This window comes from Silurus meridionalis, chromosome 6 (genome assembly GCF_014805685.1).
Source record: "Silurus meridionalis isolate SWU-2019-XX chromosome 6, ASM1480568v1, whole genome shotgun sequence".
NCBI lineage: Eukaryota > Metazoa > Chordata > Actinopteri > Siluriformes > Siluridae > Silurus > Silurus meridionalis.
The window spans coordinates 31954060-31979403 of record NC_060889.1 but is presented as its reverse complement, the minus strand read 5'-3'; the positions used below and the strand labels follow the sequence as shown (position 1 = coordinate 31979403).

The following is a 25344-nucleotide window of genomic DNA, read 5'->3' as shown; positions in this document are numbered from 1 at the left end:
CACAATTTCACATGTATTTATGTAGAGCTTTAATCCTGGGTGTGTTTCATCACACAGCAGCTCCACACAAGTCCACATGAAGATTCCTACTGAGCAAGCAAAAGGTGACGGTGATGCTTACACGTCAAATAACACGTGAGTGCATCTGGGATCTAATCATCTAATCATGGGCTGGATAGATACTTTCTTGGAACACACATGTACACGTGATGAGTGTAGCAGGACTGAGCTGCATGTAATAACTGCATGTTCACGTGGTGCAACATCTAAAAGGCTGTATGTGTGTATATCCGTACCAGAATCCACAATCTGCAATTACCAATGAGCAACAATAGTATTAGGTTGTGTATTTCACCCCCAGTCCTTCAGTGATGTTCTGCCTGAACCAATCTACCTCTTAATGCCATTATTATGACGCCACGTCTATAAAGCATCAATATTACAGAGAAGTGCAGTAGAACAGAGCGCTGCATCACACACAGGAATCTTATACAGTGAGAAAGAATGTAATTACTAAAGCAAGAAACCCAATGAACACAATTCAACATGTCTCCTTTGGCTCTCCTTTGGCTCACGTCTCCTCCAGTGGCACCTCCCACATACATCATCTCTAGCATTGATATTCACCCCATCACATCACCCCCTGCGTTTTTTCCATGCATTACAGATTCTCTGGAGATTTGAAATTGTGTGTTTATTGAACAACTCTTTTGAACAGTTTTGGAGACCTTCTTCACAATGTCCAGCTTATCTTGTAAACGGCCTTAGAAGTGCGACCAAATCAGTTTTCTTCTCCTCGGTCTGCAGTTGTGGAATACAAAAACAGCTAATAAATCCACGTAAATATATTTGAGCTTGTGCAGTTTGCTACAGATATGGTTTGCATGACCCTGATGGCCTTCCACTGCTAAAGAAAAACAGAGCAAGAGATATTAATTGAAGATCGTATTATTCCTGCTCCTCCTGCACCAGGATGCGTTGGTGGAGAAAATCAGAGATTCAAGGCTACGACAGATTTCCTGTATCACTTCCACTTATAAAGTTGTGTTCACGTGTAATAATCCTATTCCCGATCAGGTTTAAAATGATGGAGCTTTTGCTATAACAACTCCAAGTCTGACCTCCAAAGAACCAAACAATCCCAGATCGTGCCACACACTCAAATCCAGCAGGCTGAGTAATGAGGAGAAAACTCAGGAGTGAATCAGTACCACGAACAGCATACAGAGAATCCCAGCTCTCAAATGTTCCTTCCTCGTATCGCAATTCCTCACGCCGTCGTTATTATTCATGTTTAAATGTTCGCAGGAAACCGAAATGCCACGAGGAATGAAAGAGAAGAGAGACAAAAGGTCGACATCGAGTTAAACAGCGTCCGAGCGTTCACGTGTGTCTGTGGGGTTTTCTTCTAACACCAAACGTATTTACGAGAGAAGTAAGAGAACAAAGAGGCACTGTGGAGTTCTCAGTAGGTGCGGCGGCGCTTTATTATCCTGAGCCGAGACGCTGTTTTTGTTTGAGTGGCACAGATAAGACTACACAACTCACTACAATGTGACCTTTACTTGTATTGATTACATCGGCTGTCAATCACACCACAGGACGTGAACAAATACATTGCTGTACACTTCTCTGAATAATCACTGGACAATGTGGGCAACTGAGCACATTTATTCACCATTAACGGTTCTAATAAGCTCGACTGTACTGAGAAGATGTTCCACTAGATTTTCTGGCAATTCATTCAGCCACAAGGGTGTTTGAGCTCTATACCAGGAGATCTTCCACTCCATTCCATTGAAAGCAGATCTTAACGGAGCTGGCTTTGTGCACAGGTGCATTGTGATGCTGGAACAAGTTTGGGTCTTCTAGTTCAAGTAAAGGAACAATTTTATGCTCCTTGGCTCTCCCAATACTTTTTGGCGAGATAGAGTAATAATATTTTCAAGAAATATTTTTTTACGCTAACTAGCTAACATACTAGCAATCTCATTTGGATACTAGCTTTATTCCATGCTAGTATACTTGTCTGCGAGATGTTTCACGGTGGACCTACCTGTACTGGATGGTCTCGGACGTGGTGGAAGCTCGTAGCTTGGTCATAAGAATGCGTACGATGTTGAACAGGAACACGAAGTTTATCTACAGAAGAAAAGAAAAACATCATGTGCTGAATGCACACACACACACACACACACACACACACACACACACTATAACAGTACTGCTAATTTATTCTTCATTGTACACATGAAGATCTACTCTGAAGATGACATTAGCATACATCTGGTGGAAAGATTCTGTAGGAAAAAGAGCAAAATATCTAAGAAAAACATCTAATTAGATAGAATTGGTGCCATGAGGGGGTGTTGAAGTCATCTCCAGCTGGGAAGAATCCAAATAGGCCCTAAATGACCGTTGGTGGCGCTAGAGTGTTGGAAGAATGTTGATTAGAATGTTCCTGATACCCTTTAAAATCCTGAACCAAATTTTACCACTTTGTACCAAACAAATTAGTGGGTCATCATAAATATGCTAGCGAGAAAAAGAAGAACCACACGATGTGAGGTAAAGTAGGCGGAGCTTAACGTCTCTTACGGCTAGAAAGATAATTTAGTGAATGAAACAAATTATATCTGAAAGAAATTCCGTCGTTTCACGACATGAAGTAGTTTATTTGCAGGTATGTGAAAGGAAACTTCATCTGCTTTATTCCAGAGATAAACACGCTGATTAGCGCTGCAGATGGAACGGCGTAAATAAACCGGCTTCAAAACATCTTTAGGTGTAAAAAAAAAAAAAATACACACACACACACACACACACACACACACACACACTCGCACTCAGGAGGAGAAAATGTACAGACAGCGTCGAGTTCAACAGAGAGCTTTAAATAAAGCTGGTGTGGACCAGGCAGAGGAGCGCGATCAGGACGTAATCATCATGAATCCCGAGCGTCATTACACTGCATTAACACCTTCAGAGTAAATACATAGAGAAATAAATCACCAGCTCCGGAAATGATTAGTTTTGTCCAAATTAGCCGGAAAAACAAACATATTTATATAAAAGTGTGCTGGAGCACAAGCAGGCAGTGTGCTAGTGTGCACTGTAATGCAAAAATCCTAGCATTCAAGTACGCTAGCATGTAAACAATTTTAAAAGATACTAGGTTAATGTGGGCTAGCATGTACAAAAACATTTAGTATCATAAACGACTACAGCAACTACAATGACTAGCATCAACCTACTAGTGATTATCAACTACAAAAACTAGCATAAACAACGAGCGATTAACAACTACGACTAGCATAAATGACTGGCAATTTGCAACTACAATGAATAGCATTAACCAAATAGTGATTAGCAACTACAACAACTAGCATAAATGACTAGCAACTACACCATCTAATATAAATGACTAGCGAATAGCAAGTCTTAATAATAATGTGCACTAGAATTAAAATACTAGCATACAGGACAGCTAGCATTCTAGTTTGTTAATACATGCAGATATGCTAGCATAGCAGTGCATTATTACACATACGGTATGCTAGCATGCGAGTATTAAACGCTACTCACCAGCAGAACGACAATAACAGGACCCTGATAAATGTAATCGATGTATTTCCCGGGTTCTTTTCCAAACCAGCACCTTAAAAAAATAAAACATTTTAAATAGAAATAGTTTAAAAATTATGATCAGAGATCAGACTGTTTCCAAACCACGTGAAGATTTAATAATTTAATAATATTTATTTCTGTACATTTCTTTCAGACCCCAAGTGTTTTTTTTGTATATTTTTGCTGCAATTTTACTTTAGAAATTATTTAAATTAATACGTTTTCTTCAGCGTATGTAAGAAAATGTAAGGTTTTGGGTTTGGGCTTTAAATTAGCATCAAATTAGCAAAGACAAAATGTTAAATATTTATTTCATTCAATTTCAATTCAACTGTTACCTCAACACTGATTATTGATTATAACAATCACATGCTACACTGCTACTATACACTGTCCCCCAAAAGTATTGGGACATAAGACTTTTCCACCCACATGTGCTTCTTTATCAAACTGTTTTTACAGGACGTCTCGGCATGAAATTTTCTCTTCACTTGAACTAGTGATCCAAACCTGTTCCAGAATGACAATGCCTCTGTTCACAAAGCCAGTTCCATGAAGATCTGCTTTCCATGGGTTGGAAGATGTGGAAGTTTCCCCACTCTGTTAAATATCATGAATGTGAACGCTGACTGCACCCCAGGCCTCCTCACTTTATCTCACCTACATCAGTACCTGATTTTACTAACACCCTTATAGCTGAATGAATCTCCACAAACATCTCCACAAAATCTAGTGGAACATCTACCTAAAAAAGAAATTATTAGAACAACAAATCCATAAATGAAAGAGTACTCTTGGTGCTTTTTCTTGTAATATAAACTTTACACACAGTGAAATTCTTTCTTCGCATATTTCATCCAAGATACAGCGCCCCAGGAGCACAGAGGATTAAGGGCCTTGCTCAAGGGCCACAAGAGTGGCAGCATGGCGATACAGGATCTTAACCACTGAGCTACCGCTTCCCACACATACTAATCTTATGCTCATGTGTCCACATACTTTTGCCATACGATGTAGCTATTGCTAGCTAACACACCAGCATTCATACTGAACATGTAGAGACCAGTTTATTGATTATATTATGAGTTGTAACTGGGAATTATTTGAATTCTGTCTCAGACGTTTGAAGTGAAATAATCAATGTTTATTTACTTTCCAGCTCATAGAAACGTCGCTGCAATGATAAAAAATACGTCATCGTTTCATTCCGCTGACTGAAAACGGTGCCTCGTGTGGACGGGAGGATAAAATGGACAGACAAACGTTTTTTTCAATGGAAAACGTAGCAGTGTGGACATGGTGTCAGATGAACAACCCTCTACTGGATTCGTTTATTCTTCTGAGAGTGAACACGCTCGGCTCGGAGAAAATAAAACTCGGTCAGATTGAATTCACCATAGCGCTTGTTTAGCGATTTATCCTCTTGCTGGGTTTTTAAGAAAGAGAAGAGCACTCACTGTTCGTTTTCGTAGTACAGCTTCCCCACTGCCCACGCCACAATGATGGGACACGGAATACCTGCAGGCACATACAGAAAAAGATCTGTTAAAGATCAGACTTCAGTGACACCAGATGATCATTCAGCTGTAGGGTTCTATGTTCTTGCTGGTTGCTAAAAGGGGTTTCACAGGGAACTGTTTTTGAATACGATTTATATTATTTGAAGGTTCACTGGTTTATTTAACACTCCTTTACTTTGCAGAAAAAGTGAGGTTCTATCAGGAACCCTCCTGCAGATTCTTTGAAGGTTCCTTGGGATTGGTAATAATTTTAAGCTTTCTAGCAGTGAGAAATAAAGAGAAATCTGTATGATCTAAGTGCCGACTGAAAAATAATGGGTTTTTCTTAGACCCTTGAAATCCTGGAACCTGAGTGGAGAACAGTCAGTAGTGGATTGACTTGAAACCTTCTCAGAACAACTTACAGCGTTCTTTTTTTTTTTTCGATCAACTGTTAGCTTTATTATCCTCAATGCTAACTGTTTAGCATACACATTGCAGATGTGTTCAAACCATACACACCCAGTTAAAACCACACCAGACCACCAGGGGGTGCTGTGATTAATGTAGATATTCTTTACATGGACAAAGGTTTGAGCATAAGATTGAAAAGTGCTTCTTTTTGAACATCCCATCCCACATTTAGTCTTCATTCCTTGCTATAGTAATCTCCAGTCTTCTGGGAAGATGTTCCACTAGGTGTTGTGGAGATTTGTGGACATTTATTCAGCTACAGGGGTGTTAGTAAAGTCAGGTACTGATGTAGGTGAGGTGAGGAGACCTGGGGTGCAGCCAGCGTTCAAATTACATAGTGTTGGAACTCTAGAGCAGGAGATCTTCTACACACTTTCAAACCGGGGAAAGCAGATCTTCATGGAGTTGGTTTTATGCACTGGGGCATTGTCATGCTGGAACAGGTTTGGGTCTCCTAGTTTAAATGAAGTGAAAAGGTTATGCTCCTGCATAATCCGAAAATGTCGTATACAATTGTGTGCCTCCAAGTTTGTAGGACCGGTTTTGGAGAAGAACCGCATCTGGGTGGAAAAGGCAAGTGTCCTGATTCTTTTGACCATATTGTGCTGGAGTAAATATTGATTTATTGTGTCATGTTTATCATATTACAACAACAAAAATGAAGATAAGTAGTCAGTGGACTGGGATCTGCTGATCTGGGTTGAGTGTCTTTGTCCTTCATAGTGGTCACTAAAGTGCTCATGTTCTGCAGATAAGGAACCTAATTTTCTTCTAAGAACCAAATCTACTATTTAAGGAATGAAGCTGTATAAGTGTTTCTCCCTCCACGTTATCGATCCACTCACTGCTCCTCACACCTCCTGCACAACAGGAAACATCCAATTACCTCAGAACATGTCAACCTGCAACTGAAAGGGGTATTTATCATTATCTTCATCTCCAGATCATAACTTCACACACACCACTACCATCACCACCATCACCATTACCATCACCACCACTATAACCATCAGCATCCCCACCACCACCAGTATAGGGTTAGTGTAGAGGTTTAGTACGGGGTTAGTGTAGGGGTTAAGTATGGGGTTTAGTACAGGGTTAGTGTAGGGGTTTAGTACGGGGTTAGTGTAGGGGTTTAGTACGGGGTTAGTGTAGGGGTTTAGTATGGAGTTTAGTACAGGGTTAGTGTAGGGGTTTAGTACGGGGTTAGTGTAGGGGTTTAGTATGGGGTTTAGTACAGGGTTAATGTAGGGGTTTAGTATGGGGTTTAGTTCGGGGTTAGTGTAGGGGTTTGTGCAGGGGTTAGTGTAGGGGTTTAGTTGGGGTTAGTGTAGGGGTTTAGTACAGGGTTAGTGTAGGGGTTTAGTGCGGGGTTAGTGTAGAGGTTTATTTCGGGGTTAGTGTAGGGGTTTGGTACGGGGTAAGTGTAGGGGTTTAGTACAGGGGTTTAGTTCGGGGTTAGTGTAGGGGTTTAGTACAGGGTTAGTGTAGGGGTTTAGTTCGGGGTTAGTGTAGGGGTTTAGTACAGGGTTAGTGTAGGGGTTTAGTACGGGGTTAGTGTAGGGGTTTAGTACGGGGTTAGTGTAGAGGTTTAGTTCGGGGTTAGTGTAGGGGTTTAGTACGGGGTTAGTGTAGGGGTTTGGTGCAGGGGTTAGTGTAGGGGTTTAATACGGGGTTAGTGTAGGGGTTTAGTTCAGGGTTAGTGTAGGGGTTTGGTACGGGGTTAGTGTAGGGGTTTGAGTGCAGGGGTAAGTGTAGGGGTTTAGTCGGGGTTAGTGTAGGGGTTTAGTTGGGGTTAGTGTAGGGGTTTAGTTAAGGATTTAAAACTATTTTCTGAGTAAATATTTACTTTGGTTGTAGTGATTTTCTGTCAAAAGCAGCAGCAAATTGGATTTTATCTGACAGTGCAGGGTGAATAATTACCTGCAGCACAGGAACGCACGTGTGTGTGTGTGTGTGTGTGTGTGTGTGTGTGTGTGTGTGTGTGTGTTTATAATAAACAGCTCAGTGTCAAATGAAAATCATTATGTGCTATAGTTGTCACCTTCTCTAAATAAACATCATTTCTCTCTCCATTTTCTCCAGCTGTCAGTGTGTGTGTGTGTGTGTGTGTGTGTGTGTGTGTGTGTGTGTGTGTGTGTGTGTGCACGTGTGTGTAGGACTGTGTCACCGCCGACTCCACAGTGCAGAACAATGACAGGCTGATCATTAAATATCCATGCTGTAAAAAAAATATAATACCGAGACTAATTAAGCATGAGGAGGAGGTCACTTCCTGTTCCACGCTTCCTCTGTTCCACGCTTCCTCTGTTCCACGCTTCCTCGGGAAAATGCGTCTGTTTCATTTTTTTGCAGTTTTATTTCAAACTACATTTGTACTCGTCACAAAATCTTGAATAACGTGTGATCAGTCCGATCTTCTTCAGCATAATGGCATTTTTATATTCAAGTCCACAATAAATCAAATTTCTTTCGCAGATCAAAGAAACGAGTTGCTGAAAGATTAGCGAAGGCTCTGTACTTGAGCTTGTTATGCTAGCTGACTAGCACAATCTGGATTTGATCAATGAAACATGTTAGCATTTTTTTTTCAGCGATATTAAATGTTAGCAAAGTGGTGAGCTAAACTCTACACACGTGTAAATTAGCATAACTGCGAATCGAACTAGCAGTGTGTATGGTGACCCTACAGCAGATCACAAGGAGCTGAGAAGATCATTAGTATCAGACGCCTCGTGCACTCCTCACGCGCCCCACACGCACTCCTTACGCACCCCACGCGCACTCCACGCATCCCTCACATACTCCTCATGCTGACTCTGCAATGTAACAGTCTGAAGTTTCTATTTGTTCAAACTAATCTATAATGTCAAGAACTTTGTTTTCATTAAGAAATCCTCCCTTAGCATGAAGAACAGTTCATTTCTCCAAACGATGACCTGAAACTCTTTGCCGTGTCTACTGTAAAACTCTTCAAAGTTGATCTTTTCTAGATGCAGATTTCTTCTTCATCCCAGAGCACTTCAGTAGGATTGAGGTGTGGTGACTGGGCAGGTGGTTCCATCATAGATATCACTCCAGACGACTTTTCTCTCTCTAAATAACACTTGCAGAACTCAGACGTCCTCTTCAGCTCATCGTCTTGTTGTACAGTGAAGTTGGTTCCAATGAGCTGCAATCCAGACGGAACTGAATGGTGTAGAAGTGTGGAATAAAGCCATGTTGGTTCACTTTCACTTTCCAGAATCTTCCTTATTCCAAAACAACCCCAAACCATTACATTTCCACCTCCATGTGTGAGTGTGGGGGTGAGGGAGTCTGATCACATCTTCTCTCCTGTTCTCCATCTTACACAAGTTCTTCTGGTAGAGACACAAATCTCATGTTTGGTCTCCAGAACTTTCATCCACTTGTTCACTGTCAGACTACTGTGTGTTTACCTTTGACAATAGAAACAAAGGAACCTGCACGTGTCTAAAACAACATCAAGAACTTGGTGTTTCCACACTTTTCAGTCTTTGTACTTATATTTATGTGAATTATAATAATTAATCATTTAAAATATATATTTATATAAAGATAAATTTTACTAGCATGATACTTTTATTTCAGTTATTGGTTGATATTGATTATTATTATTATTATTATTATTATTATTATTATTATTATTATTGTTGTTAACCCAGCCATTATGGATGCACAAGCCAGTGCATTCTTAGTGCGGTCCCAAGCCGGGTAAATGGGGAGGTTGCGTTAGGAAGGGCATCCAGCGTAAAACATGTGCCAAATCAAATATCACGGATCACAAATGAGAATTTCATACCGGATCGGTCGAGGCCCGGGTTAACAACGACCGCCACAGGTATTGTTAGCCGACAGGGTACCGGTGGAAATTGGGCTACTTTTGGCTGAAGGAGGAGAAGTAGAGGAGGAAGACGTCTACAGAGACAGCAGGGAAAGGAAAAGTGGAGGAGAGTAGAGGTTCGGGTTGGTACTTTAAATGTTGGTACTATGACTGGTAAAGAGAGAGAGGAGCTGATATGATGGAGAGGAGAAAGGTAGATATGTTGTGTGTTCAGGAGACCAAGTGGAAAGGGAGTAAGGCCAGGAACATTGGAGGTGTTTAAACTGTTCTATCATGGTGTGGATGGAAGAGAAATGGTGTAGGGGAATTCTGAAGGAAGAGTACAGTAAGAGTGTAGTGGAGGTGAAGAGAGTTTCTGATAGGGTGATGATCGTGAAGGTGGAAGTTGAAGGGATGATGATAAATGTCATCAGTGCCTATGCTCCACAAGTTGGCTGTGAGATGGAGGAGAAGGAAAGATTCTGGAGTGAATTAGATGAAGTGGTAGATGGTGTACCTAGGAAAGAACGATTGGTGATTGGGGCAGACTTTAATGGGCATGTAGGTGAAGGAACAGAGGTGATGAGGAGGTGATGGTAGGTATGGTTTTAAGGAGAGGAATGTGGAAGGGCAGATGGTGGTAGATTTTGCTAAAAGGATGGAAATGGCAGTGGTGAACACTTATTTTAAGAAGAAGGAGGATCATAGGGTGGCGTATAAGAGTGGAGGAAGGTGCACACAGGTGGACTATGTGCTATGCAGGAGATGCAACCTGAAGGAGATTGGAGACTGTAAGGTGTTGGCAGGGGACAGTGTAGCTAGACAGCATCGGATGGTGGTCTGTAGGATGGTTTTGGAGGTGAAGAAGAAGAGGAGGAGTGAGGACTGAAAGAAGAATAAGATGGTGGAAACTGAAGGAGGAAGAGTGTAGTGTGAGGTTCAGGGAAGAGGTCAGACAGGAGCTTGGTGGTGGTGAGGAGGTGCTGGATGATTGGGAAACTACTGCAGAAGTGATAAGGAAGACGGATAGAAAAGTACTTGGTGTGACATCTGGAAATAGAAAGGAAGACAAGGAGACGTGGTGGTGGAATGAGGAAGTGCAGGAGAGCATAAGGAGAAAGAGGTTGGCAAAACAGAAGTGGGATAGACAGAGTGATGAGAAAAGTAGGCAGGAGTACAAGGAGATGCGGCAGCAGGTGAAGAGGAATGTGGTGAAAGCCAAGGAAAAGGCATATGAGGAGCTGTATGAGAGGTTGGACACTAAGGAGGAGAAAAGGATTTGTAGTGATTGGCCAGACAGAGGCACGGAGCTGGGAAGGATGTACTGCAAGTTAGAGCAATAAAAGATGGAGATGGAAATGTGTTGACTAGTGAGGAGAGTGTGTTGATAAGATGGCGGAAGTATTTTGAGCAGCTGATGAATGAGAAAAATCAGAGCGAGAGAAGGTTGGATGATGTGGAGTTAGTAAAGCAAGATATGGATAGGATTAATGAAGAGTGGAAAGTTGGTTGGACCAGATGACATACCAGTAGAAGCATGGAGATGTTTAGGAGAGATGGCAGTGGAGTTTTCAACCAGATTGTTTAACAAGATTCTGGAAGGTGAGAGGATGCCTGAGGAATGGAGAAGGAGTGTGCTGGTACCGATCTTTAAGAATAAGAGATGTGCAGACCTGCAGTAACTACAGGGAATTAAGTTGATCAGTCACACCATGAAGTTATGGGAAAAAGTAGTGGAAGCCAGGCTGAGAGAAGAGGTGACCATCTGTGAGCAACAGTATGGTTTCATGCCGAGGGAGAGCACCACAGACGCATTATTTGCTTTGAGAATGTTGATGGAGAAGTATAAAGAAGGACAGAAGGAAATGCATTGTGTGTTTGTGGATTTAGAGAAAGCGTATGACAGGGTAGAGAGAGGAGTTGTGGTATTGTATGAGGAAGTCTGGTGTGTCAGAGAAGTATGTGAGGGTGGTGCAGGACATGTATGTGACAGCAGTAAAGTGTGCAGTAGGAACGACAGACTGGTTCAAGGTGAAGGTTGGACTGCATCAAGGATCGGCCTTGAGCCCTTTCCTGTTTGCAGTGGTGATGGACAGGTTGACGGACGAGTTCAGACTGGAGTCTCCCTGGACTATGATGTTTGCTGATGACATCGTGATTTGTGGTAAGAGTAGGGAGCAGGTTGAGAAGATCCTAGAGAGGTGGAGGTACATGCTCGAGAGAAGGGGAATGAAAGTCAGTAGGAGTAAGACAGAGTATGTGTGTGAATGAGAGGGAGGGCAGTGAAGGGGTGTGGTTACAGGGAGAAGATGTGGAGAAGGTGAAGGAATTCAGGTACCTGGGGTCAACAGTGCAAAGTAATGGAGAGTGTGTTAGTGAAGTGAAAAAAGGCAGGGTGGAGTGGGTGGAGAAGAGTGATAGCAGGAGTGATTTGTGATAGAAGAGTATCTGTGAGAGTGAAAGGGAAAGTTTGTTAGGACTGTGGTGAGAACTGAGATGTTGTATGAATTAGAGACAGTGGCATTGAGTAAAAGACATGAGGGACAGCCCATGTAGAATGTTTTGGTGACAAGGTGAGGGATTGAGGTGAGATTGAGATGGTTTGGACATTTGCAAAGAAGGGACATTGGGTATATCAGTAGGAGAATGCTGAGTATGGAGCCACCAGGAAGGAGGAAAGGAGGAACACCAAGGAGGAAGTTTATGGATGTGGTGAGGAAAGACATGCAGGTAGTTGGTGTGAAAGAGGCAGATGGAGAGGACAGGGGGTATGGAGACGGATGATCCGCTGTGGCGACCCTAGTGGGAGCAGCCGAAAGAAGAAGAAGAAGATTATTATTATTATTGTTGTTGTTGTTGTTGATTATTTAATGCATTAAATTCAGCAGTTATTATTACATTAAATAATGAATAATTAACAGAAATGCTGCAGATGTGCGTATTAGATTAATAACAGAAATAGATGATTATAAATTATAATGCAGCAGCAAATTGGATTTTATCTGACAGTGCAGGGTGAATAATTACCTGCAGCACAGGAACGCACGTGTGTGTGTGTGTGTGTGTGTGTGTGTGTGTGTGTGTGTGTGTGTGTGTGTGTTTATAATAAACAGCTCAGTGTCAAATGAAAATCATTATGTGCTATAGTTGTCACCTTCTCTAAATAAACATCATTTCTCTCTCCATTTTCTCCAGCTGTCAGTGTGTGTGTGTGTGTGTGTGTGTGTGTGTGTGTGTGTGTGTGTGTGTGTGTGTGTGTGTGTGTGTGTGTGTGTGCACGTGTGTGTGTAGGACTGTGTCACCGCCGACTCCACAGTGCAGAACAATGACAGGCTGATCATTAAATATCCATGCTGTAAAAAATATATAATACCGAGACTAATTAAGCATGAGGAGGAGGTCACTTCCTGTTCCACGCTTCCTCTGTTCCACGCTTCCTCGGGAAAATGCGTCTGTTTCATTTTTTTGCAGTTTTATTTCAAACTACATTTGTACTCGTCACAAAATCTTGAATAACGTGTGATCAGTCCGATCTTCTTCAGCATAATGGTATTTTTATATTTAAGTCCACAATAAATCAAATTTCTTTCGCAGATCAAAGAAACAAGTTGCTGAAAGATTAGCGAAGGCTCTGTACTTGAGCTTGTTATGCTAGCTGACTAGCACAATCTGGATTTGATCAATGAAACATGTTAGCATTTTTTTTTCAGCGATATTAAATGTTAGCAAAGTGGTGAGCTAAACTCTACACACGTGTAAATTAGCATAACTGCGAATCGAACTAGCAGTGTGTATGGTGACCCTACAGCAGATCACAAGGAGCTGAGAAGATCATTAGTATCAGACGCCTCGTGAACTCCTCACGCGCCTCAAGCGCCCCACACGCACTCCCACGCACCCCACGCCAAGACTCCACGCATCCTCACATACTCCTCATGCTGACTCTGCAATGTAACAGTCTGAAGTTTCCATTTGATCAAACTAATCTATAATGTAAAGAACTTTGTTTTCATTAAGAAATCCTCCCTTAGCATGAAGAACAGTTCATTTCTCCAAACGATAACCTGAAACTCTTTGCCATGTCTACTGTAAAACTCTTCAAAGTTGATCTTCTCTAGATGCAGATTTCTTCTTCATCCCAGAGCACTTAAGTAGGATTGAGGTGTGGTGACTGGGCAGGTGGTTCCATCATAGATATCACTCCAGACGACTTTTCTCTCTCTAAATAACACTTGCAGAACTCAGACGTGCTCTTCAGCTCATCGTCTTGTTGTACAGTGAAGTTGGTTCCAATGAGCTGCAGTCCAGATGGAACTGAATGGTGCTGAAGTGTGGAATAAAGCCATGTTGGTTCACTTTCACTTTCCAGAATCTTCCTTATTCCAAAACAACCCCAAACCATTACATTTCCACCTCCATGTGTGAGTGTGGGGGTGAGGGAGTCTGATCACATCTTCTCTCCTGTTCTCCATCTTACACAAGTTCTTCTGGTAGAGACACAAATCTGGTGTTTGGTCTCCAGAACTTTCATCCACTTGTTCACTGTCAGACTACTGTGTGTTTACCTTTGACAATAGAAACAAAAGGAACCTGCACGTGTCTAAAACAACATCAAGAACTTGGTGTTTCCACACTTTTCAGTCTTTGTACTTATATTTATGTGAATTATAATAATTAATCATTTAAAATATATATTTATATAAAGATAAATTTTACTAGCATGATACTTTTATTTCAGTTATTGGTTGATATTGATTATTATTATTATTATTATTATTATTATTATTATTATTATTATTGTTGTTAACCCAGCCATTATGGATGCACAAGCCAGTGCATTCTTAGTGCCGGTCCCAAGCCCGGGTAAATGGGGAGGGTTGCGTTAGGAAGGGCATCCAGCGTAAAACATGTGCCAAATCAAATATGCGGATCACAAATGAGAATTTCATACCGGATCGGTCGAGGCCCGGGTTAACAACGACCGCCACAGGTATCGTTAGCCGACAGGGTACCGGTGGAAATTGGGCTACTGTTGGCTGAAGGAGGAGAAGGAGAGGAGGAAGACGTCTACAGAGACAGCAGGGAAAGGAAAAGTGGAGGAGAGTGGAGGTTCGGGTTGGTACTTTAAATGTTGGTACTATGACTGGTAAAGGGAGAGAGGGAGCTGATATGATGGAGAGGAGAAAGGTAGATATGTTGTGTGTTCAGGAGACCAAGTGGAAAGGGAGTAAGGCCAGGAACATTGGAGGTGTTTAAACTGTTTTATCATGGTGTGGATGGAAAGAGAAATGGTGTAGGGGTGATTCTGAAGGAAGAGTACAGTAAGAGTGTAGTGGAGGTGAAGAGAGTTTCTGATAGAGTGATGATCGTGAAGCTGGAATGATGATGATAAATGTCATCAGTGCTTATGCTCCACAAGTCGGCTGTAAGATGGAGGAGAAGGAAAAATTCTGGAGTGAATTAGATGAAGTGGTAGATGGTGTACCTAGGAAAGAACGATTGGTGATTGGGGCAGACTTTAATGGGCATGTAGGTGAAGGGAACAGAGGTGATGAGGAGGTGATGGTAGGTATGGTTTTAAGGAGAGGAATGTGGAAGGGCAGATGGTGGTAGATTTTGCTAAAAGGATGGAAATGGCAGTGGTGAACACATATTTTAAGAAGAAGGAGGATCATAGGGTGACGTATAAGAGTGGAGGAAGGTGCACACAGGTGGACTATATTCTATGCAGGAGATGCAACCTGAAGGAGATTGGAGACTGTAAGGTGTTGGCAGGGGACAGTGTAGCTAGACAGCATCGGATGGTGGTCTGTAGGATGGTTTTGGAGGTGAAGAAGAAGAGGAGGAGAGTGAGGACTGAAAGAAGAATAAGATGGTGGAAACTGAAGGAGGAAGAGTGTAGTGTGAGGTTCAGGGTAGAGGTCAGACAGGAGCTTGGTGGTGGTGAGGAGGTGCTGGATGATTGGGAAACTACTGCAGGAGTGATGAGGAGGCAGCTAGAAAAGTACTTGGTGTGACATCTGGAAATAGAAAGGAAGACAAAGAGACGTGGTGGTGGAATGAGGAAGTGCAGGAGAGCAGAAGGAGAAAGAGGTTGGCAAAACAGAAGTGGGATAGACAGAGTGATGAGAAAAGTAGGCAGGAGTACAAGGAGATGCAGCAGCAGGTGAAGAGGAATGTGGTGAAAGCCAAGGAAAAGGCATATGAGGAGCTGTAGGAGAAGTTGGAAAGTAAGGGAGGAGAAAAGGATTTGTACCGATTGGCCAGGCAGAGGGACCGAGCTGGGAAGGATGTACTGCAAGTTAGAGCAATAAAGGATGGAGAGGAAATGTGTTGACTAGTGAGGAGAGTGTGTTGAGAAGGTGGAGGAGTATTTTGAGCAGCTGATGAATGAGGAAAATCAGAGAGAGAAGGTTGGATGATGTGGAGTTAGTAAAGCAAGATATGGATAGGATTAATGAAGAGTGGAAAGTTGGTTGGACCAGATGACATACCAGTAGAAGCATGGAGATGTTTAGGAGAGATGGCAGTGGAGTTTTCAACCAGATTGTTTAACAAGATTCTGGAAGGTGAGAGGATGCCTGAGGAATGGAGAAGGAGTGTGCTGGTACCGATCTTTAAGAATAAGAGAGATGTGCAGACCTGCAGTACCTACAGGGGAATTAAGTTGATCAGTCACACCATGAAGTTATGGGAAAGAGTAGTGGAAGCCAGGCTGAGAGAAGAGGTGACCATCTGTGAGCAACAGTATGGTTTCATGCCGAGGAGAGCACCACAGACGCATTATTTGCTTTGAGAATGTTGATGGAGAAGTATAAAGAAGGACAGAAGGAATTGCATTGTGTGTTTGTGGATTTAGAGAAAGCGTATGACAGGGTAGAGAGAGGAGTTGTGGTATTGTATGAGGAAGTCTGGTGTGTCAGAGAAGTATGTGAGGGTGGTGCAGGACATGTATGAGGACAGTGTGACAGCAGTGAAGTGTGCAGTAGGAACGACAGACTGGTTCAAGGTGAAGGTTGGACTGCATCAAGGATCGGCCTGAGCCCTTTCCTGTTTGCAGTGGTGATGGACAGGTTGACGGACGAGGTCAGACTGGAGTCTCCCTGGACTATGATGTTTGCTGATGATACGTGATTTGTGGTAAGAGTAGGGAGCAGGTTGAGAAGATCCTAGAGAGGTGGAGGTACATGCTGGAGAGAAGGGAATGAAAGTCAGTAGGAGTAAGACAGAGTACATGTGTGTGAATGAGAGGAGGGCAGTGAAGGGGTGTGGTTACAGGAGAAGATGTGGAGAAGGTGAAGGAATTCAGGTACCTGGGGTCAACAGTGCAAAGTAATGGAGAGTGTGTTAGAAGTGAAGAAAGAGTGCAGGCAGGGTGGAGTGGGTGGAGAAGAGTGATAGCAGGAGTGATTTGTGATAGAAGAGTATCTGTGAGAGTGAAAGGGAAAGTTTATAGGACTGTGGTGAGACCTGAGATGTTGTATGAATTAGAGACAGTGGCATTGAGTAAAAGACATGAGGGACAGCCCATGTAGAATGTTTTGGTGACAAGGTGAGGGATTGAGGCGAGATTGAGATGGTTTGGACATTTGCAAAGAAGGGACATGGGGTATATCAGTAGGAGAATGCTGAGGATGGAGCCACCAGGAAGGAGGAAAGGAGGAACACCAAGGAGGAAGTTTATGGATGTGGTGAGGAAAGACATGCAGGTAGTTGGTGTGAAAGAGGCAGATGGAGAGGACAGGGGGGTATGGAGACGGATGATCCGCTGTGGCGACCCCTAGTGGGAGCAGCCGAAAGAAGAAGAAGAAGATTATTATTATTATTGTTGTTGTTGTTGTTGATTATTTAATGCATTAAATTCAGCAGTTATTATTACATTAAATAATGAATAATTAACAGAAATGCTGCAGATGTGCGTATTAGATTAATAACAGAAATAGATGATTATAAATTATAATGCAGCAGAAGAAGTCTGTAAACACTGAGGGTTTACTTGAGAATTGTACATTTTTTTTCGCAGCAGATGTTTGATCTTGTGCACAGCAGCAGTGTGGGGTTTCGGCTCAGCGACGTCACAGGGATCACAGCATGGCTGCTGTTTTTTGTGTTTCTGTGCTGGTGAATGCTTTATTCATGGTTTGGTGACTAGCGGTGGGATTACTGTAATTCTGCCATGGAGCTCTGAATGTGACTCACATCTTCATCTCTACATCCTTTTATCTATATCTCCATCACTACAGCTCCATCTTCATCTCTACAGCTCCATCTTCATCTCTACAGCTACATCTCCATCTCCATCCTCATCTCCATCTCTAAAGCTCCATCTCCACAGCTCCATCTCCACAGCCAATCTCTATCTCTAAAGCACCATCATCAAATTGACAGAAAAACTTCCACCACTACAGCTCCATCTCCATCCTCATCGCCATCTTTACAGCTCCATCTCCACAGCTTCATCTTTATTTACATCCTTATCTCCATCTTTATCCTCATCTCCATCTCTACAGCCAAATCTTCATCCTCATCTCCATCCTCTAATCCATCTCTACAGTTCTATCTCCATCCTAATCTCCATCTCTACAGCTCTATTTAAATCATCATCTACATCCCAACATCCTCATCTTTAGCCCTACAGCTCCATCTCCATCTATATTTCATCCCCATTCCTACTTCTTCATCTCCATCTAAATCACTACATCCTCATCTCCATCCCTACATCTCCATTTCAATCCTTATCCCTACATTTACACCTCTGTAAACATCTCCATCCTCATCTCCATCTTCATTTACATCAGTAAATCCCCATCTACATCCTCATCCTATCCTAAGATCCATTCCTTCATCTTTATCTCTACATCCACATCTCCATCCTCATCTACATCCTAATCTTCATCACCACATCTACATCCTAAGATCTACATCTAAGATCTTATGATCTACATCCTAATCTCCATCCCTACATCTACAACGTTGTCCTCATTCCTACATTCTCATCTTCATCCTTATGTTTATCCTTAAATCCCCAAATCAGATAGAAAATAATGTAGAAGTCACCACACGCATTCATTTACAATCTTGGTTGTGTGTGTGTGTGTGTGTGTGTGTGTGTGTGCGTGTGGTCATCTGATTTAGTTTACACCACTGGTTTGTAACAGGATAATCAGACTGATGCGGTCGGTCACAAAACATTGATTTTGTTTCTGTGAAAATCGATGTGTTAATTTAGCGTACGGACCTGATGACATCTCAGAGCAGAGAGCAACGATTGTATTTCTGGAATGAGGAGTGGCGTGTGTGGAGTGTGTGTGAAATGTGTGTGTGGAGTGGAGTGTGTGTGGAGTAGAGTGTGTGTGGAGTAGAGTGTGGACTCTGTGTGGGGTGTGTGTGGGTGAGTGGAGTGGAGTGGGTGAAGTGGGTGAAGTGGAGTGTGGAGTGTGTGGAGTGATGTGGAGTGGAGTGATGTTGAGTGTGTGGAGTTGAGTGATATGGAGTGGAGTGATGTGAAGTGGGTGAAGTGGAGTGTGTGGATTGGAGTGGGATGAAGTAAAGTGGGTGAAGTGGGTGTGTGGAGTGGAGTAAATGAAGTGGAGTGGAGTGGAGTGATGTGGAGTGGGTGAAGTGGGTGTGTGGAGTGGAGTGGGTAAAGTGGAGTGTGTGGAGTGGATTGCAGTGGAGTGGAGTGGAGTGGAGTGATGTGGAGTGGAGTGTGTGGAGTGGAGTGAATGAAGTGGAGTTGAGTGGAGTGGAGTGGATTGGAGTGGAGTGTGTGGAGTGGAAGGTGTGGAGTGTGTGGAGTGTTTCTGTCTTCAAAAACACAAGAAAAATGTGATGTAATGAAAGTGAAGAAAACTCCCTCACCGGAGATGAGGATGGAGTTTGTAGGTTAAAGTTCACTCAGAGCTTCAGTCGAGCGCTTTCACCTGAACTATCAGCTGTTACAGAACTAAATAATAACAAACAATGAATTCATTTATGAACAACATTCAATCTGAAAAAATAAATTATGTTAATGAAATGGAATGTATTAATATTTGAGCTTCATGTTTTATGTCTATTTATATTTTGGAATCCTCTTGAGAAAACTATCAGTACACTGAAGTCAGGAGTAATTAACCACCAGGTGTGATATCAGTAATTGCTTTTTGGGTCCTTATGGACGTGTCACATTTACAATCCAGCCTCAGACTTCAGAGAATCAGACGCTCAAAAAAACCAAAACCCTGTAAACAAACACAAACCAGAAACGAGAAGAAGCTTTATTCAGCACCCAACCTCAGGAATCTACCGAGAGCAATACATCTGGGACACGACTTCTTTAAACACCTTCCGGCTCAATGATACAAAACAAATGTTAAAATCAGAAGTTAGTAAATAAATAAATAAATAAACTATTCAGCTGTAATAAATACTATTGTTAGTTATTATTTAACTTAAATTTTTACAACTAAAAATGTTTTTAACTAAAAATAATAATCGACTATAATAAACGCAACTAAAAACTATAAATATATCATCTACCCTGGAAGTGTATATGATTACAAAAAGTAGTGTTTAATAGATGAAAAGATCAGATCATTTTAGTGGCTTGTTTTAGTTTGATGAACAAGAATCAAAGAAACTAATAGTTTTTTTAGTTATTTAGTTCATTTCTTTAATTAAATCCTTTAATCAACTTCATAGTTACAAAAGAACGAAAGACTCAGACAAAAGAGTCAAAACGTGAACAACTCAATTCTGTTTTCTGTACTGCGCATCCAGTAGAAAATGAATCATCTCAAAGAATGACCCAAATGCCAGTGTATATCACTAAAATATTACAGTTGTAAACAGCATTTTGAACTCAAATTTTGGTTTAAAATTTATCACCAGAAACATATTTCAAAATTAAGTTCCAAATTTGAGCCGATGGTGGCGCTAGAAAGTTGGTAGCACTTGCCCCAAATTTGTTCAGAATATTCATTCGATCATTTCCGATCAGCACACTAAATTTCACAACTTTCTAACAAACAGTTCTAAAGTAACAGTAGATCGCTGACACACCCTGGTGCTTGGCCCCCTAAAAATGCAAAACAGAGCCTGGATTGAGCCAAGAATTTCCTTATCACCTGCTTCTACAGGGTAACCATGGCAACTGAAAGGAACGTACTCACACCAGCCGATGAAGAGGAAAACCCACTTCCGGAGCTTGTCGGTGGAGTAGGTCATGACGATGGCAGTGTGAAGGTAACAGCCCTCCACGAACATCCAGAAAAAATTAGTCACCACAAAATAGTTATAGACGGTGGTTATGAGGCGACACCAGGGCTGGGGGAGGGGAAAAAAAACAGAAACGTGAGAATAAAAATACATTCATAATTAATACGTATATGCTAAAAAGTCCTGTAAGGGGTAACGTGAGGAATTTTTTCCCAGATCATTGCAACCTAAAATAGATAAAAAGTAAAGCATGGAAAAAATCTTTAATAATAATTAATATATATGATATAATATATGAATATTATGAATAATATGAATATATACATTATATATATATTTTTTATTTTTATTTTTATTTTTTACATATATTATTTTTGTTTTTACTTACAAATATTTTATATATAAATTATATATATATAAATATATATATATATTTTTATTATTATTTATTAATTTTTCCTGATAAAATATTTATATTTGCATGTGGAATGGGTTGAAATAAAACAATGGCATAAACGCTACAGCCAAAAGTTCGTGGACACCTGAGCACCTGCTTTTTACTTAACATCCTGTTCTACATTTAATCCCCATTTGCTCTTATAATAAGCTCCACTCTTCTGGGAAGGTTTTCCACTAGATTCTGGGGAGATTTAAGCTCATGCATCCACAAGGGTAGAAGTAAAGTCAGGTACTAGATGTAGGTGGGATGTGATGAGGAGGCCCGGGGTGCAGTCAGCATTCACATTCATTCATGCTCAATAGGTTTAGAGCTCTAAAGCAGGAGATCTTCCACATCCTCCAACCCATGGAAAGTAGATCTTCATTAAGCTAGCTTTGTGCACAAATTATCATGCGGGAGAAGGTTTGGGTCTCCTGGTTCAGGTCAAGGTGGAAATTTCATGCATCCAAAGACGTCCTGTAGAAACAGTTTGGGAAAGAACCATGTGTGGGTGGAAAAGGAGGAAATACTTTTGGCTAAATAGTGTGTATGTGAAATATATAAGGAAGAAGAAGAAATAGACCTTGTCGGGGTAAATGCCGTTAAAGTTCTCTGAGCAGTATCTTTTTCTCTCTCATAGAGATGTTGCACTTTCCTAAAAGGAACACAGCGTCCCCACTTGACATGTCCACATTATCAGGCAGAAATGACGCTAATCAGCTACCGGAGCGGCTCTGGCTGACTTTATTATCCTCGTGATAAATTCTGTGATAGAATGCAGCATGAGTGCGAGTCGGTTGTGCTGCGTCTGAAAGAAACAAGTTTCTGTTCCACTTGGTCAGCAAGAGCACCGCAAATCTCCAGCAGGGTTACAGGAGAACTCAGGAGAACTCGTCTGTGCTGCAGCTTTCACTCGCAGAAACATAAACCTGCAGTCCATGCGCCTTTTTATGAAACGTTAACACAATGAATCAGAGAGCATACGGTGTATATACCACTGTATAACACTGGGACACTGACGAGGGTTTTTTTTTTAAGTGAACAGAATAAAAGGTGATGCAATTGAGCTGTTGCCATGGTTACATCTCAACTAGCCTTACCTAACTTCAAAACTTCTTCATTCCAAGGCTTCCAAATGTCTTCATATTGAAAGTTTACATATTCACCAGATGACTGAATTAAAGCACACACACACACACACACACACACCTCATTCCTTTCATGTATGTTGTGGTCAATGAGCTGCAGCAGAAGCCACATGATGTTCCTCAGGATGAAGGTGGTTATTAAATTCCAGTGAATTACATTCCGCAAGCAACGGATGCTCCTGCAATGGACAAAACACACACACACAGACACTTTACAATTCCTGTTACAGACTCCACGCCTCCTTTTCCGCCTTTACAATGAGAGAGAAAAGTTAGATCAGTGTCTCCATGAGGAGAATTCATGGTGCTCGGAGTCAGTTTATGCAGAAGATCCAATAAATTGTGACAGACAGACAGACAGACAGACAGACAGACAGATAGACAGACAGACAGACAGACAGACAGACAGACAGACAGACAGATAGATGATAGATAGATAGATAGATAGATAGATAGATAGATAGATAGATAGATAGATAGATAGATAGATAGATAGATAGATAGAAGAATGGGCAAGCAGACAGACAAATAGACAGATAGATGGACAGACAGGTGAAGATAGATAGATGGATAAATGGATGGATGGATGGATTGATAAATGGATGGATGGATGGATGGATGGATGGATGGATGGATGGATGGATGGATAAATGGATGGATGGATGGATGGATGGATGGATGGATGGATGGATGGATAAAGCAGAGTGCATTGAAAGGAGGTGACTATTAGGTGACTGTACAGAGCTCATCACATAATAATCATACAGTCATGTGTAAAAGGCAGGATAGAGAATGAGAGAATGGCAGAAGGGAAAATAACAGGGTGGTGCAAATAACAAAACAGCAGCATTAATAAAATACAGTACAGGTGTAAACACTGGTTTGGAGTGTGAATGTACAGTTCAGCCTCTGAGACCTGAGATCAGGATAAGGGTCACTATGCTCATGTACACTTTAGTATAGAGTTCAGCTGATGGGAAGACACTAATGACGAGTCGTTTATGAACAATTCCTTCATTTGTCTTTAAAGTGACTCAGAAGAACGAGTTGTCTCAGTGAATAGTTTGTTTTCTGCTGGCTGCGCATGAGCAAAGCATCGCAAAATCTCCGTAGGTTGTGTAAAGAAACACAATCGAATAGTTCACCTCTCGACTCTTCTTGTCTGAGTCTTTTATAACGTGACTCCCATAGACGCTACGCGGTTATATACCATATACATACATATATATATATATATGAAACTCGTGAATGTAGACGTGTTGTGAATCTGCTTCTTAAAAATGCAACAATTAATTTTTTTTCTGATCAATACGAATCGAATTAATTAAATGACTCAGAAAAGATTTGTTCATTTTGTGAACAATGTGTGCAGGAGTTAAAGAAAAAAACTGAGTGTAGTGATGAGAAGTTCGTGTCATTTTAGTGACACGGTTCTTTTACCCCGTTCATCAAAATGAACAAATCTTTTTTTCCATTCTTCTGAGTCACAATAAAGACTCGTTCAAATTGAAGGAATCGTTCTTTGAGACGATTTGTTCTTCTGAGTCACATGAAAGACTCGTTCAAAAGGAACGTGTGATGAATTTACCTCAGACAAAGGAAGAGGACGAAAGCGATGACGAGAGCCCCAATAGATATGCAGTGTCCCATATAGTTGATGATGAGGGCGATCTTGTAGTGCACCGGGTACCTCCTCTGAAAAAGCAGCACAGAAACAGTACACTTGATCATTAGCGCCCACAGCAGTGAATCAGTTACGCTTCAGAGCTAGCACGCTAACGAACAGGAGGGACAAAGAGAAGGAGTGGGGAGATGGTGATTCTGAATATTCTGCTCTGCATCATGGCACAATCCGGTCATAACACAATTCATGGATACAATCAGAAGGTCTTGGGTTCAAGCCCCAGAACTGCTAAACTGCCAACTGGAACAAGGCCCTTAACCCTTTCTGCTCCAGAGAATCCATAGATAGAAATTTTTCCCTGTGCTGTAATGTATACATGACTTTGGTCAAAAGTATTGGGACACCCAAATGTTCCAGCGGTATATTTTTCTTCAAGAATGTTTGCACAAAGTTGTGGCACACAAAATGTCTTTGCATATAATTTTCCTTTCAATTGAACTATGAGACCCAAACCTGTTCCACAAAGATCTGACTTTACTAACACCATTGTGGTCTGAATGAGCACAAATCTTGACAAAATCTAGTGAAAGATCTTCCCAGACGAGTGCAGCTTATTATAATAGGGACTTCATGCAGAACAGGTGTCTACAAACGTTTATATTGTGTGCTTCATTCACAGGAAATGTTTGAGCCAGATAGCACAGCAAGTGTTCAGTTCTGCTCGTTAAAGCTTTGTAAATAAAATATATTCTCCCTAATTATTCCCAGGCAGATGGGGAAGCAGAGAAAAGTCATGGCTTAGTCAGAGACAGATGAGTCATCACTCACCTTTTCCTCTAAAATGGGCTCGCAGCTGGAGTAGTTGATCTTGAAAGCCCATGTGCCGTTCTCCAGGCATTCTCGATACGTGCTCCCTGCAGGGACGCCAGAAAATCCACAAGAATAAGCAGGTTGTGCTCATTCAAGTCAGAAAGAAACAAAAACACACACACACACACACACACACACCTTCATTCGAAAAAAAATGACATGAGAAACAGAAAAGCAAGACACACACTGAGCTAGAAATAAAAGAACAATAAGATGAGCAGTAGTGAGACATTTGTGTTTATTGTCAGCGTGTAAACACTAATCTGTGCAGGAAACATAGAAACATTTTACTGAGATTTTTTTTTTCTGTTTAAGAAAAAACACCAGAAGCATGTAAAGGATGTCTGTGTGTCCACCTCCAGAGCACAAGGGGGCGGAGTTTGTTAAAAAAAAAAAAAAAGCTTCATCTGTCCAGCTACATAATACTAAAAATTATGAAATATCATCATCATCACTATTCATCACCACCATCATCATCACTATTCATCATCTTCATCATCATCATCACCATCATCATCGACACCATCATAATGGTGGTTTTAGTGTTTCAATAAATACTGTACTATCTACTGTTATATACTGTATACTGTACTATATAAATATATATATTTATTTATATT

General features: G+C 41.4%; 1 protein-coding gene across 2 annotated transcripts in view; it reads right to left on the bottom strand.

Moving 5' to 3' along the window:
- LOC124387712 (corticotropin-releasing factor receptor 2) overlaps nucleotides 1–25344 on the bottom strand; it is a 69931-nt gene that overhangs the window by 15688 nt on the left and 28899 nt on the right. Inside the window, exons 3-9 of one of the 2 annotated variants that reach the window (XR_006926212.1) lie at nucleotides 24683–24768; nucleotides 23819–23925; nucleotides 22292–22409; nucleotides 20594–20751; nucleotides 5085–5145; nucleotides 3586–3658; nucleotides 2057–2142 (exon numbers count right to left, since the gene is read on the bottom strand). Coding sequence is in view for 1 of the 2 variants with exons in the window: in XM_046852227.1 (XP_046708183.1) it covers nucleotides 2057–2142; nucleotides 3586–3658; nucleotides 5085–5145; nucleotides 20598–20751; nucleotides 22292–22409; nucleotides 23819–23925; nucleotides 24683–24768 (685 nt within the window). In the remaining variant the exon portion in view is untranslated. The remainder of the gene's footprint in view (nucleotides 1–2056; nucleotides 2143–3585; nucleotides 3659–5084; nucleotides 5146–20593; nucleotides 20752–22291; nucleotides 22410–23818; nucleotides 23926–24682; nucleotides 24769–25344) is intronic. The other variant, XM_046852227.1, reaches the window with a different exon arrangement.